The 16,510-nt window shown below is 42.7% G+C and overlaps 1 protein-coding gene across 1 annotated transcript in view; it reads right to left on the minus strand.

Moving 5' to 3' along the window:
- lias (lipoic acid synthetase) overlaps window positions 1–14,439 on the minus strand; it is a 36,058-nt gene extending 21,619 nt beyond the window's left edge. Inside the window, exons 1-5 of the mRNA XM_063043286.1 lie at window positions 14,277–14,439; window positions 8,813–8,985; window positions 7,842–7,935; window positions 5,720–5,797; window positions 479–635 (exon numbers count right to left, since the gene is read on the minus strand). Of these exons, the coding sequence (XP_062899356.1) occupies window positions 479–635; window positions 5,720–5,797; window positions 7,842–7,935; window positions 8,813–8,985; window positions 14,277–14,315 (541 nt within the window). The 5' untranslated portion in view covers window positions 14,316–14,439. The remainder of the gene's footprint in view (window positions 1–478; window positions 636–5,719; window positions 5,798–7,841; window positions 7,936–8,812; window positions 8,986–14,276) is intronic.
- Between the last annotated feature and the right edge of the window lie 2,071 nt (window positions 14,440–16,510).

The raw sequence follows: 16,510 nt of genomic DNA on the forward strand, positions 1-16,510 counted from the left end.
GGAACAAGGTGTTTTTTGGATTGAGGGAGGGCTTAAGAATGGTAGTGATTATAAGGGGAACTTGGAGGCAATGGTGTCTCAGTGGGCCTACTGAAGCGACATCACATTGCACAGTGCTTCCTGTGGACCGCATACACACATGCAACCGCTGTGTGAAGCTAATGAAAATGTAAAGGAAGAACCAGAAGGAAAATGAAAAGGCAGAGAGAACATGGATGGCTGCATGGAGAGTAAACAATGATAAAACAATGATAAAAACGCAAAAAAAAAATTTAAAACTGTGAATTCATTACCTCTTCCAAAGCTACAAATGCATAAATTTTATTTAGGGTTCTCAATTGAGACTTTTCTGTCCACTATCTAATATCAGTAACACAATGGTATTATTGCTCATATAACGTCAAAACAATATCTATTCCAAATTCCTCACAATGAATAAACAAGTGAATAATTATCGATCATTTTTGAGCCAACTTACCATCTCTGTCAACAGAAGTCAGCACAACATAGTCAAGACCCCACTCTGCTATTGCATTTGCTGTGTTGATAGGCTCATCCGGATCTAAAGGTGGAGGCTTTCGACTGGTTTTCACAGAACAGAACCTGCAGCCTCTTGTGCAGGTATCGCCCATTAACTAAAAGGGGAAAACGATGGACAAAATCTGTTAACTTGGAACTTTTATTTATCAATGTCAGTGTACTCCTTCAATGCTTTGAAATGCATCCCAAATAAAATATTAAAAGTATATTCAATAACAAATCCCTATGAACTGAGGTAGATAAATATCTAACTCAGGTAGCTAAATATGTTTAATGAATTCACGTTATACTTCAAAAGATTTAAACTCCGTATATAGCTCCAAATTAACACCAGAATACATCAATGTCACATTCACCTACTTTTCAATATGGCATCATCATTGAGAGATTAAACCTAAACTAGGCATAAAATTAAGCTCTGCTAAAGGTTCAAAGGATTTCTGGATCCCAGATTTCCTCACTTGTAGACCCCAGATTGGATTGGCAACATCTCCTCCAAGATCTCCATCAACACAGGTGCACTACAGGGCTGTATGCCTAGCCCTCTGCTCTATTCTTTTTACACCTATGACTGTGTGGCTAAGCACAGCTCCAATGCCATATTCAAGTTTGCTGATGACACCACGGTCATTGGGCAAATCAAAGGTGGTGATGATTCAACATATAGGAGAGAGAATGAAAATTTGGCTGAGTGGTGTAATAACAACCATCTCTCACTCAATGTCAGCAAGGTGAAGCAACCGATTGTAGACTTCAGGAAAGGGATACCAGAGGTCCATGAGCCAGTCCTCATCAGAGGATCAGAAGTGGAGGTGGTAAACAGTTTTAAATTCCTGGGCGTTACTATTTCAGAGGAACTGTCCTGGACCCAGCATGTAAATGCAATTGTGAAGGAAGCTCGGGAGCACCTCTACTTCCTTAGGAGTCTGTGGAGATTCAGCATGGCATCTAAAACTCTGACAAGCTTCTATATATGTGTAGTGGAGAGTATATTAACTGGCTGCATCATGGCCTGGTATGGAAACACCAATGCCTTTGAACAGAAAATCCTACAAAAGTTAGTGGATTCGGCCCAGTACATCACAGGCAAAGCCCTCCCAACTACTGAGCACATCTACATGAAATACTGTCATAGAAAAGCAGCATCCATCATCAGAGATCCCCACCACCTAGGCCAGGGGTCGGCAACCTTTTTGCCTCTGTGGGCTGGATCGCGTATTAATGAGCGGACGGTGGGCCAGATAAATGCCATAAAAAACTTGAAATATGGTAATTATCCATTTAAATACATCTAAGACTCAGATCATCTATCAACCGTCACCAATTAAGACAAATCGGATAGAACCATCAATTCAGCTTGGCAAAACAACCCTGGAAAATGTGGACCACTTTCCGTATGTTGGAAGTCACCTCTCCTCCAATGTCCACCTTAATGATGAGATCCAACATTGACTTAAATGCGCTGGAACAGCTTTTGGACATCTCCGAACAAGAGTCTTTCATGATTGTGACATCCGAACAGACACCAAAATGTTAGTGTACAAAGCAGCGGTAATCCCAACGCTCCTGTATGCATCAGAAACCTGGACAACATACCGACGACATCTGAAGGCACTTGAAAAGTTCTATCAATGCTGTCTTCGAAACATCTTAAATATCAGCTGGGAAGCTAGAAGAACCAATGTCAGTGTGCTAAATGAAGCAAAAACAACAAGCGTTGAAGCCTACGCATCAAGAACCGACTAAGATGGAGTGGTCATGTTCAGGTGAAAGACGAACGTCTGCCGAAACAAATCTTCTACTCCCAGCTTAAAGAAGACAAACGTAAAAGAGGCAGACAACAGAAGAGACTCAAAGACGTCTTAAAAGCCAACTTGAAGAAATGTAACATTGACATCAACAATTGGGAAACCAATGGCAAGGGCAGGAAACTCTGGCAAGCCATCATCCGAGAAGGAACAGCAACTTTCGAAGGAAAGAGCAACAACCAAAGCCCGATCTGCCATCTGGAACTATCTGTCCTGAATGTGGAAGAACTTTCAGAGCCAAGATTGGACTCATAAGCCACTTGAGAGCCCATAAATAGATCAACGGAATGAAGACCATCATCCTCGACCTCGAGGGATAGCCACGACGACGAGTTATGTTTTGCCTCAAATTAATGAATAACGCATGCTAGAAAATCATTTGTGCTTAACCAAGGATGTCAATTAGTAAGCAAAGAACTCAGTTTAGTTGCAATTTATTTCAATTAAGGCATCTTTTGAATCTATTAAAAGGACACAAAGAATCTTTAAACATAAAACTTATGAACCTGATGCATTGAATGGTGGTAAATTAAGTAAAATAAAAAAGAAAATTTTAATGCAAACAGTCGATAAATCAATGTGAAACTTGATGCTGTTTGTTGCTTGAAAGCTTCTCAATATTGGCTGTCAGACTTGTTGATGCCAAGAGCAAGACATCATCCAGATGGGCATCAGTCAATCTGGTTCTCAAATGGTTCTTGGTGTGTTTCATTTTTGGAAATAATTGCTCACACAGATAAGTGCTGCCATCTTTTTTGCATGGTCCGTTAAGTTTAGGATAGCTCCCGCTTGGATGAATATATTTTCTATAGAAATCAAGCACTGACACATCTTCAAAATTAAATTTCGATCTCAATATGTCATCACACTGCATCTCAATCAATTCCATTTGAAAAATTTCTGATGCAGAGTCCACCTCCACATCAAATGGAGTAGCAAACAGCTTGAACGCATTTTCATGCAAGCGAAAATCAGCAAAACGAGATGAAAACTCTTCTCTCAATTCTTGGACCATATTCACAAAAATGCCTGGATCTTGTGCTTTATTTTTTTGAAAAATGGGAAAATCTGCACAATTTCCTTTTTGAAGCTGGTACTCCCACAACTGCAGCTTTCTTTCAAAGGCCACAATATGACCATACATCTCATGTATCAGCTGATTTTTTTCCTTGAAGTTGTAAATTCAAGTTATTTAAATGAGATGTAATGTCCACAAGAAATGCCAGTAAACATTCTTTGACGAATTCTCCATCTGTAAAAGGCTTCATCTTTTCTGCAATATGTTTTGAGACTTCATAGTTGGCACGGGTATTTCCTTCATTTTCACTGCTTTTCTTGGCAAAAAATGATGTTTGTTTTCTGAAACTAGCCTTCATTCGCTCAACTTCATCTTTCCTTGCTTGCCCAGTAAACTTGTTAAAATTTCCACTATGGCAGGTCTCGAAATGTCACCTGATATTTGCCACCTTACTCACAGCAACATTTTCTAGGCAAATGAGACAAATTGTTTTCCCAGCTTGCTAGGTGAAGAAGTAATCTAGTGTCCAAGTGTCTTGGAAATTTTGGCACTCAAGAGTCTACCTTCCTGCGTTTTGCATTCATTGCCATTGGAATCTTTTTCTTCGATTTTATTTCAAAACGCGAGTTATTCAACAAGTTATCATAGCACATGTAAATATCAGGATATTTAGCGTGGATTTCTTGTTAAAACACAGTGACGCTGTTTCTGTTTACAAATTTGAACGATCCCATCCGAAAACCTGAGCGTGCACGGAGAGTATCTAATACATATTAATAAGGTAGTCTGCCTTCCCGTCATTTGAATGAATAGTAACTGGTCTTGAATCTGGTGGTGTGCAACCTGAGGCTCTTGAACTTTCCACCTGATGGCAGCATCGAGAAGAGAGCATGGCCTAGGTCAGGGGTAGGTAACCTACAGCCCGTGGGCCAGATCCAGCCCGCAAAGGTATTTTGACCAGCCCGCAAGCAAATATTGGGATACTATGCTTATCCAGCCTACGAGCGATTTTTCCTAATTCTGAGTGTTTCACGTGATCACACTGATGGACATGCATGGCATCTTGTTCACTGGCCCCAGGTTCCGTTTTGTTCCAAACCAAACACAGATCAGATTATATATTATTAAAGGGATGGCGCAACTAGAAAAGGTGGCAAGACAAAAAAATTTTTAACATAAAAATTAAGAACTTTTAACAAGTAGGAGCCTTGTAGAGAAGCTTCAAATTAAAGGCCAGTGATTAGAAAAAAAATGCTGAAGTTAACACACAAGTCTGCTGGAAACATATAAAAATAAGAAAAATAAAGGGAGACATAAAAGGCATTAATCCACAATTTCTCTAGAAAGCGTTTTTTCACTATTTCTTTGTTAGCGGTGTAAATCATGTTTATACCCCCATCTGAAGGTAAAGTGATGGAGCAAAAGACTCCCAACTAAGCAAGTCCAGGAATTGCCTAGGTTGTCTGTGTCAGCACCCACTACTCTGATCTTCCACAACTACCAGCAGTCAGAGCCACAATGTTGACAACAATCTTTTAAGGGAACAGGCATATATGACAGACCACACTCTTCCAGCTACGGGAGAGTGTTTCTGCTTAAATAATTACTGCTGCAATGATGCCTAAGGAAATGTGAAGCCATTTACAAGAAATGTTCACAGTGGAATAGGGATCTGAACAAAGAAATGATGCTCTTCTCAAAAATTCACAAAGCAGAATTGAGCACAAACAAGGTGTCTTGATAGATAACATGATTGTCCATGACCACCTCTTCTGCCTCAATGAGACCACTCTCAAGTTGGAGGCGCATCACCTCATACTCCGTCTGAATAGCCTCCGATCTGATGGCATGAAGATAAATTTCTCCAACTTCTGGTAATTTTCCCCCCTCTCTTCTTCTATTCTTCACTCTGGTCTCTTACCTATTTTCCTCACCTGTCTTCTCCTCTCCTTGGTGCCCCTCCTCCTTCCCTTTCTCCCATGGTCCACTCTCTCCTCCTATCAGATTCCTCCTTCTCCAGACCTTTATCTTTTCCACCCCTCACCTCCAAGCTTCTTAGTTCATCCCCTCCCCACCCAGCTTCACCTTCTACCTTGTCTCCCTTCCCCCCTCTCTTCTTATTCTGGCATCTTCCCCCTTCCTTTCCAGTCCTGATGAAGGGTCTCAGCCTAAAACATCAACTATTTATTCATTTCCATAAATGCTGCTTGATCTGCTGAGTTCCTCCAGCATTTTGCGTGTTCTCTTGATGGAGGTTCGTATGGTTCTAATGTCACTGGAAAAAGGAAGGAGAAACAATAATTCAGCCCTATTTTGAAATCATTTTTTTTAAAAATAGGTTACTGCATCTCACCATTATAGTGGCTGTAGCTGTGCCTTTTTCTCCTCCCCAGCATTCTCCAATATTTGGACACCTTGCCTCTTCACATACCTGAAAGCAGGAAGCTGATTTAAAACGAGTACAGTGTGTAAGGATCACACACCAAGGAACTATGGACTCACTCAAATTGCTTACGTTTGTATCAAAAGCTGCAATGACTTTCAAACTGAATACCAGTGAGACCAGCTCAACCATTAGTTAGGAGTAGTCAGTGACAATTCACTTGAAACTGTCATTACAATAAAAGTCAGCTGAAAGTAAAAGTCCAGGTAAAGATATTTATACTATTCAAAAGATAATCAAAAGAGTTACAATTATGGAGCAAACAAAATTATGCTGGTTATAAAATTTGCCAAAACAAGGCCTTCTCACAGGATGACTGGCGCAGATCTTTAAGTTTTTACTGGACCTCTCATATTTGTTGCAGCTATAGCAGATTTTCTGAAGTGGAGAACACTGGTTTTATCATTATTGTGACTGCACTGCATGCTAATTGAAAATACGGAAGGATTTGGGAAACAATGTTTGACTTCAAGTATCTTTGAGACTGTGCCCATTGATAAAACACCTTGGTCTAATCATTTCCTTGCATCCATTATTTGTTTGTTCCAAGTTGTTTCTCCAAGCTAATTTATGCTGGTGTCTAGTACTCAATTTTCTAAGCCAATGATTTTGAATGAATGGATGAGTTACAAGAGTAATTACATTTCAAGAAATACATCACTATGTACAAAATAGTTTAGGACATCTCAAGTCAGTAAAAGGCACCGTATAAATGGAAGCTTTTCTTCAACTTAAAGTTGCTTAGAAACAAACAGATTTAAGGATCAACGGATTGTGCCAAAAAGAGTGATGAAGCACAGAACACATCTACATTAGAAAACAGGTGTTACCCCAATAAGTTAGAGATAATGGGGACAATTCTTCAAATTACTCTCATCCCCACAAATTCCATCCGAACCTCCAGAATGTATTATTAGCACATCTTTGTACATTTCCCAATTTGCTAATTTCATACAGGGTACAGAAAACAAGCGTTGCCAGAAACATTTCAAAACTTATTGTACACTAACAACTTCCAGCAGTAGAGGTAATGCAAGCAATCTGAAGTCAATGGTTTACAGTAAAAGACAGTAAAAGTACTTGGACTGCAAGAAGGAAAAAATTAGTAGTTATGGCTCCAACAGATAAACTGCTAGTTCCTTACAATTAAGATATGGAAATTAATTACAGAAATGCAAACTACTTATATAATGCACTCATTAATTACGTATGTTCCCTTAACTTAATTATGGTTAGTGCTCAATGAAATGAAATCACAGGAAGTACAATGAGTGGCCACGTTACCAGGTACACTTATACATTAATGCAAATATCTAAACAGCCAATCATGTGGCAACAACTCAATGCATAAAAATATTCAGACATGGTCAAGAGTTCAGTTGTTGTTCAGACAAAACATCAGAATGGGGAAGAAGTATGATCTAAGTGACTTTGACCGTGGAATGATGGTTGGTGGCAAATGGGGTTTGAGTATTTTGAGTATCTCAGAAACTGCTGACCTGGCATTTTCACACACAAGAAGCTCTAGAGTTTACAGAGAATGATGGAAAAAACAAAAAAAAAACATCCAGTGAGTGGCAGTTCTGTGGGCGAAAAGGCCTTGTTAATGGGAGACAGCAGATGAGATTGGCCAGGTTGGTTCAAACTGACAGGAAGGCAACAGTAACTCAAATAACCATGCATTACAACAGTGGTGTGCAGAAGAACACGTCTGAATGCACAACATATCAAACCCTGAAATGGATAGGCTACAGCAGCAGCAGATCACAAATATACACTCTGGCTACTTTGTTAAATAAAGTACAGAATCATACGATGTGAATAGCTGTAGAAAATGGACAACAGTGCAATGTAGTACTCAGGGAAGGAGTGTACAATTGGCACATCAGAAAGGGAAGGTTCAACTATTTTCGGCAATGAGTTTTTAAGCTTAGTTTTGGGGAAAACTGGTTTGGACTAACGGAACAATCAGTTTACTGCCACTTCTCAGGACAAAGCTCTTGTGTAATGTGAAGCCTCAGAAAGTACTTACAGTGTGCAGATTCAAATTCCGAAGAGTATTTTTCAATTTATTGTAATTTTTCCCAAGAGGAATCTCTGTCTTCAACCATGGAGGCAATCTTAATCTATAATTGTAAATAATATCACAACATACATTATTTCAGTAGTATTTTAGAAAGTAAGCTATGTGATGTCTGGCAAATGTGAACAGGCTCAGAAGTAGCTTGCCAAACACTGAACTAAGAGCTCTGTTCAGAGGTCTTCAAAGAAGGATGAAAGTATTAAGGAAAAACAACCGCGCATCACTGGGACACATTCGCAGTATCAATGAAAGGTAATGCATCAACTGATATTCACAAGTAACTTGCTTTCTCTTCCACCTTCTCTTGGTCACACAAACCTCCCTTCCACTTGATGCCAACAAATGCCTGAAAGCACTGGATACAGTGAAGGCTCCAGAAACAAATCAACATACCAAAAGCATGTGCTTCAAAACTAATTGTGCTTTTATCCAAGCTGGTTTACTATAGCTACAATATTGACATCTACCTGACAACGTAGAAAACTGCCCAGGTATGTCCTGCTCATGGCAAGTAGGACAAACCAATTCAGCTGATTATTGCCCAATCAGATTTCTATCAATCATCAGGAAAGTAATGGAAGATGGCTTCAACAGTGCCAACAAGTATACTTACATCCCAATAACCGGTTTGCTTGGAAAATCTGACACTGCAGTACTAACCATAGCCTTGGACCAATCATAAATAGAGCTCCAGAAAGGAAGCAAGGCATCCTTGATGTCAGGGGACTATTTGGCCAAACACTGCATCATGAAGGCCTGTATGAAGGGGAAAACACTCCAGTGGCTGGAGACATACCCAATATAATGAAGATGATTGTGCTTATTGGAAATCAATCATCCTGGCTACATGACATTGCTGCAGGAGTTCCCTAACGAGTATCTTAACACCATTTTTAAAAAAAGAGTGCTTAGACTTGTACCTTTCTCCTTTTTGGCGCTTCAGGTTGCCTTTATACTCTTCCCATGTTCCCTTATCTGATAATTCGCCAGATATAAACTCCCGCAGGTCAGGACCCTCTTCCAAAAGTTGTTTCTTTTTGTCTGGCAGTGTACTGAAAGACTTTAGCTGATTGCAGAGGACACGAACATAAACCTAAAATATTTTGCACAACATCAGTCCAAACTTCACATAGATAAATGTTTTGAAACCAAGTGCATAAAAAATAGTAGTTCAAAAATTACAATTTCTAACATACACTATTGGCTCACACATTAATATAGACAAACTACTCCCACTATCCACAGAAAATGGAATGACACCCAACAAACGAAAAAGAAACGTATATAATCCATTCTATTATGGGCTCGACCAGATCCATTATGTGGAAGATGTAAGACTGAACAGACACTCTGGTGTTAGCACAGAAAGTAAGGTATCAAACTTATTCTACTTAGAGCAAAAGCTTTAAAAATTACATTTATCCAACCAAGACTTCCTGGTTCCTGCAAAGCTACAGGACCTGTGCCTCCTGTACCTCTCACTGCAACTGGATCCTTGAGTTCCTAACTAGATCACAAACTATGTTGATTCAAAATAACATCACCACCTTACTGACAATCAACACTGGTGCACCTCAGGGATGTGTGCTTGACCCACTGCTCTACTCTCTCTATACCCATGACTGTGTGTTTAGGCGTAGCTCAAATACCATCTACAAATTTGATACAACCATTGTTGGCAGAATCTCAGGTGGACTTCAGAAAGGGTAAGATGAAAGAAAACACACACCAGTTCTCAGAGGGATTAACAGCAGAGAAAGTGAACAAATTCAAGTTCCTGGTGTTAATATCTGACGACCTAACCTGGTCCCAACATATCAATGCAGCTATAAAGGCAGCAAGACAACGGCTATATTTCATGAGGAGTTTGAGGAGATCTGGGATGTCATCTGAAACACTCGCACATTTCTACAGATGTACCGTGGAAAGCATTCTAACTAGCTGCTTCACTGTCTGGTATGGGGTTGGGGGGGAGGAACTGCACGGGATTGAAGTAGGCTGCAGAGAGTTGTACAATTAGTCAGCTCCATCGTGGGCACTAGCCTCTGCAGTATCCAAGACAGCTTCAAGAAGCAGTGCCTTGAAAAGGCGGTATTCATCATTAAGGGCCTCCATCACCCAGGACATGCTCTCTTCTCATTGTTACTGTCAGGGAGGAGGTACACAGGCCTGAAGGCACACACTCAGTGATTCAGGAATAGCTTCTTCTCCCCTACCATCGATTTCTGAATGGACATTGAACCCATGACATGTACTTAGGGTAACTCACAGTTTTTCCCCCTGTGCTATCATGTACTGCACTGTACTGTTGCTGCAAAGTTAACAAATGTCATGATACACGCTGGTGCCGGTGATATTAAACCTGATTCTGGTCCCGATTTCCAATAAGCAGAAATGTTTGGAACTCTTCACATCACAAGATTAGGAGAATGAGCAAAGAAGTGGCAGAGGGAAGCGTATGGTCATGCATTTTGGTAGAAGAAATAAAAGCATAGACTATATTGTAAACAGGGAGCACATTCAAAAATCAGAGGTGCAAAGGGACCTAATACAGGATCCCCTGAAGTTTAACTTGCAGGTAGAGTCAGTAGTAAGGAAGGTTAGCATTCATTTCGCGAGGACTAGAATATAGTTATGCTGAGATCTTATAATATTTGGAGTATTGAGAGCTGCTTTCTGCTCCATATCTAAGAAAAGATGTGCTGGCTTTGGAAAGGGTGCAGAAGAGGTTTACAAGAATGATCCTGGGAATGAAAAGGTTGAGGTATGTGCAGTGTTTGGGCCATAACTCGCTGGAGTTTAGAATAATGAGGATGATTGGGGAAAGCATCTCATTGAAACGTATTGAATATTGAAAGGCCTACATAAAGTGGATATGGAGAGGATGTTTTCTATAATGGGAGTGTCTAGGACCAGAGAGTACAGCCTCAGAATAGAAGGACATCCCTTTGGAACAGAGATGAGGAAGAATTTCCTTTGACAGAGATTGGTGAATCTGTGTAATTCATTGTCACACACAGCAGCAAAGGTCAAGCTACTGGATATATCTTATTGATAATACTTCATTAGTAAGGGTGGGTCAAAGGTTACAGGGAGAAGGCAGGAGAATAGGGTTGAGAGGAAAAGATAGCTGAATGTCTTTAGCGTTTGGTTTGGCGCACAGACCTAAGTGCTGGGGAGGGAGGTCTCCCTCCCCCAAGGAGCAGGTACTCTGTCTGACCACAGCTGATGTGAGGAAGACCCTCGCCAGGGTTAACCCACGTAAAGCTACGACGCCTGATAACATACCTGGTCAGGTGCCGAGGGATTATGCAGTCCAGATAACAGATATTTTAACAAAAGGATAGACATCTTCAACATCTCTCTGGAACATTTCTGTGTCCCTTCATACTTCAAGGCAGCCACCATCATCCTGGTGCGCAAGGAGGTGACAGAAACCTGCCTCAGCGACTACTGTCTAGTGGCACTGACCTCAACAATAATGAAATGCTTTCAGCAGCTGGTTACGGATTGCATTAAATCTCATCTTCCTGCCACATTGGACCCTTTCCAGTTTGCTTATCCCTCAAATCGATCCACTGATGAAGTCATAGCCTCTGCTTTCCACTCCGTCCTGTCCCACCTGTAAAATCATGCCTCACTTGCCAAGATGCTGCTAATCAACTTCAGCCTGGCATTTGATATGATCATCCCTCGGAAGCTGGTGGGTAAAATGATCTCATTGTGTCTCAACACCTCTTTGTAACTGGATCCTGGATTTCTTCATAGAAAGCCTCAGCGACTCCATATTGACAGTAATTTCTCTAGCTCCATCACGCTGAACACTGGCGCTCCCCAGGGCTGCAAGCTCAAGCCTGCTGCTATTCACGTTGCTGATGCATGAGTGCACTGCTAGATCCAGTTCAAACTGAATCAAGTTCGCTGACTTAACAGTGTCTGGCTTCATCAACAACGACAAGGAGACGGTGTATGGAGAGAAGGTGGAGCAGCTGGTAGAGTGGTACGAGCACAACAGCTTGAGTCTCAGTGTGGATAAGACCAAAGAGATGTTTGTGGACTTGCTGATCACCCCTCACTGCATATACCCGGCTCCTCTGTGGGAGCACCAACACCAAGTTTCTGGGAGTGTGCACATAACAGACAATTTCACCTGCTCCCTCAAGGCCACCTCTTTGGTCAAGAAAGCACAGCGTCATCTCCATTTCCCGAGGAGGGTGAAGATCCCTCCCCAAAATTCTAACCAATTTTTTACAGGAGCACCATACAGGAATTGCAAGGCACCTGATTGTGAAAACTGCTGAGAGGATCACTGGGGTCGCGCTTCCACCCATCAGAGATATTTCTCAGGAGTGCTATGTTGACAGGGCCGTTAGCATTGTCAATCACCCCTCCCATCTGTCCAACGATCTCGTTGACCTGCTACAATCAGGCAGGAGGTACTGCAACATTAGGACAAGAACTCTGAGGATAGAGAGCAGTTTCCTTCCCTCAGGCTGTAAGACTACTGAATTCCCTGCCCCCACACAGCTCTCATCATACATGAGGTGTCAGTAGCGTTTAACTCTCAGCTCGTGTTGGAAGTGCATCTTATTATTTGTTACTTTATTTGTGGTGATATTACTTTCTGTGTACGTGTGTGAGTTATATGCACTGTGTTGTGCTACTTGGTCTGGAGGAACGTTGTTTTATTTGGTGGTACACAGGTGTATGGGTGAATGACAATAAACTGAACTTGAAATTAGCCATGACTGAATGGCAGAGCAAACTCAATGGGCTGAATAGCCTAATTCAGATCCTGTCCTATTATGGTCTTACCATGGTATGGACCAACAGACGAACATCTCCTCGTGGACAAAGGTGCACTTTGGGGATGTATGCTTAACCACTGCTCTACTCTCTCAACTCACGATTGTTCAAATGCCATCTATAAACTCACCGATGACACCACAGTTGTTGGCAGAAATTTAGATGGTGATGAAAATTCATACGTAAGTGAGTTAGATCGATTAGTGGTGTCGCAACAACAACCTTACACCCAACATCAGCAAGACCAAGGAATTCATTTGTGAACTTCATGAATAGGAAATCTGGAGAACACACGCCAGTCATCATTGCAGCTTCAAGTTCTTGGGCGTCAATATGTCAGAGGATAATCCTGGGCCAGCATATTGATACAATCACAATGCTGTGCTTCATTTGAGTTTGAGGAGATTCATTATGTCACCAAAGTCTCTTGTAGATTTCTGTAGATCTACAATCGACTGCAATCAGCTGGCTGCGTCACAGCCCAGTGTGGAGGCTCCAATGCACAGAAGGACAAGCAGCTGCCGACTCAGCCAGCTCCATCACAGTCACAACCCTCCCCACCACCGAGATTGCCTTCAAAAGGTGGCGCCTCAAGAAGGCGGCATCCATGACCAAGGATCCCCACCATCCAGGGCAGGCGTGCCTCTTCTTTTCCCTACCACTGGGGAAGAGGTACAGCAGCCAGACTAACACTCACTCAGTGACTTAGTGGGGGAGGTGGTACATGAGCCAGTAGACTAACACTCACTCAGTGATTTAGTGGGGGAGGTGGTACATGAGCCAGTAGACTAACACTCACTCAGTGATTTAGGAACAGCTCCTTTCCTCTCCACCACCACGTTTTTCAATGGCCCATGAAATCCATGAACACCACATCAAATTTTCTTTTCTTTACACTATTTATTTTTGTAAGTTATAGTATTTTTGTATATTTGCACTGCATTGCTGCACAAAGCAACACAATTATATAATACACCAGTCAGAGATTATAAATCGGATTCTGAACTGATGTCACCCACACCTTTCCGACAATTCCACTTTCCTCTATCAAAGTTCCTACACTTGAAAGTCATAGGTGAAAATTATTGTGTAAGTATCTATTTTTCTTCTTTGCAAAACAGAAACCTGTCAAGCAGCAAAAGATTAATAACAACTAGACAGCAAGCCAGCCAAGCCGAGAAGCTCTGAAATCCCAGGATAGACTGGGACATAGTGAACTTAGAATAGAGCGGAGAATGAATTGAAGCACCTACAGAAGGGTAAAATATATGCACTGGCAGGTTAAAGAGCTTTTTTTGAATCGGCTTAGTGCAAGTGAGTCAGTGTAGCACGAAAGAGTGTGGATTACGGGGAAATAAGAGGTGACATACAGGACTGACGGAAGTGTTCATTGCAGCAGGTATAAACCAGAAGGGCGGAATGGTCTCCCCGTTTTGTAACACATTCAAACCCCGGATATTCCCATCCGTGTCCCAGACTCTTCGCCTCCCTGACGTTCTCCAACCCTGGATAAATTCCCAATTTCCCTCTTTTCCCCACCGCAACCATTCCCACCCCCGGCCACAGCCTCACACGAACCGGTCGCAGGCGGCCACTGCCGAGCAGCAGCCACTTCATATCCGCCACCGGCACAACGACGTGGAAAATCACTGGCGACCTTCAGCGACAATACTGTGAGCGGCCTCCACACAGACGAGACCTGTTCTCGGCCGCGACAATACTACGGCTGCGTTCGTCCTCCAGTGACAGCGCCGACCACCGGCCCTAACAGTACTGCGTGTGGTCGCCAGTGACAGCGCCGACCACCGGCCCTAACAGTACTGCGTGTGGTCGCCAGTGACAGCGCCGACCACCGGCCCTAACAGTACTGCGTGTGGTCGCCAGTGACAGCGCCGACCACCGGCCCTAACAGTACTGCGTGTGGTCGCCAGTGACAGCGCCGACCACCGGCCCTAACTGCACTGCGAGTTGTCTCCAGTGACAGCGCCACCCCCTGGCCCTAACCGCACTGCGAGTAGTCTCCAGTGACAGCGCCGCCCCCTGGCCCTAACAGTACTGTGTGTGGTCTCCAGTGACAGCGCCACCCCCTGGCCCTAACTGCACTGCGAGTTGTCTCCAGTGACAGCGCCGCCCCCTGGCCCTGACATCACTGCGGCTACCGGCAGCGCCCCCGGTCACAGTATCACGCTCTAGCCCTGACCACCTGTTAATGTCATCGGGCTCTTATGACAATAACAGCTACCAGCTGCACCTCCAGTGACAATGTCGCTATGTGGTGGGAGCTGATTAATACAAAACGCGAGGTGCTCTTGGATTGGAAGATCCAAAGGAAAAGAACTGTGGCCAAGGAGTAGCCACTTCATGTCAACTATTGAAGCAGTGACACAGTGAACAACCAGTGCTGCTGCAATGATAGATAGCACATGGGCAGATATCCAGCACCAATCCTATGTCCTTAACAATGGACAGTGCGTAGAATGAGCACAGGAGGCCCAGCAATTCAATGGCAACCATGACTTCTTCCAATTTATTTTACTGCACTAATATGTTGTTGGTGAGGCCCCACCTCTTGGGAGTACTGTGTGTACAGTTTGGCCACAAGGGGTTGCAAACTCAGCCGGCTCCATCATGAGCACTGCTCTCCCCACCACCAAGGAGATCTTCAAAAGGCAACATCCATCATTGAGGACCCCCAACACCCAGGACATGCTCTCTACTCATTGCTAGCACCAGGGAGGAGGTATAGGAGCCCAAAGACACACACCAATGTTTAATGAACTGTTTTTGCTCTCTACTTGCTGTACTGTACCTGTGTTCATTAATTTATGTTTTAGATATCTATAATTGTAATTTATAGTTTGTTTTTATGTTCTGCACGGTACTGCTGCCACAAAACAACAAATTTCACAACATATGTCACTGATTTTAAAACTAATCCTGATTCTGATTCTCTGGCTCTCTCCGCTCTGCTTAGAGGTCCTAGACAACAGTAAAACATACATCAAGCCACTGTCAATTGCGGCTCAGCATTCAACACTATCATCCCCTCAGTACTAACTCTAACTCTGAACAATTGTACCTTCCTCCACAACTGTATCCTCATCTTCCTTATCAGCAGACCATAGTTAATATGGACAAATAAATAGATAGATACTTTACTGATCCCAAAGGAAATTACAGTGTCACAGTAGCAGCAGAAGTGCACAGATGTAAATATTAGCAGATAAGAATAAGAATAAGTTACCTCGAACAGTCTAACGGGAGGGGTTCATCAGTTCCCTGGCTATAGGTTGACTCATTATAGAGCCTAATGGCCGAGGGTAACAATGACCTCATGTAGTGCTGTTTGGATCAGCACAATTGTCTTAGTTTATTACTAAAAGTGCTCCTCTGTGGCATACAGAGGGTGAGAAACATTGTCCAGAATTGCCAGGATTCTCCATGGGGTTCTTTGTTCCACCACAGCCTCCACTGTGTCCAGTTTGACTCCTATAACAGAGCCAGCCTTTCTAATCAGTTTATTGAGTCAGTTGGCATCACCTGTGTTGATGCCATTGCCCCAGCACACCACCATATAGAAGGTTGTCCTGGCAACAACATAGTGGTAGAACATATGAAGGAGAGGCCTGCATACTCCAAAGGATCTCAGTCTCCTCAGGAAGTAGAGACGACTCTGGTCTTTCTTGTACACAGCCTCTGTGTTGGCGTTCCACTCAAGCCTGTCATCCAGGTGCATCCCCAGAAATTGTAGGTCCTCACCACATCCGCATCCTCACCATCAATAGTAACAGGGAGAAGTGCAGGCCTAGTCT

This window comes from Mobula hypostoma, chromosome 3 (genome assembly GCF_963921235.1).
Source record: "Mobula hypostoma chromosome 3, sMobHyp1.1, whole genome shotgun sequence".
Classification (NCBI taxonomy): domain Eukaryota; kingdom Metazoa; phylum Chordata; class Chondrichthyes; order Myliobatiformes; family Myliobatidae; genus Mobula; species Mobula hypostoma.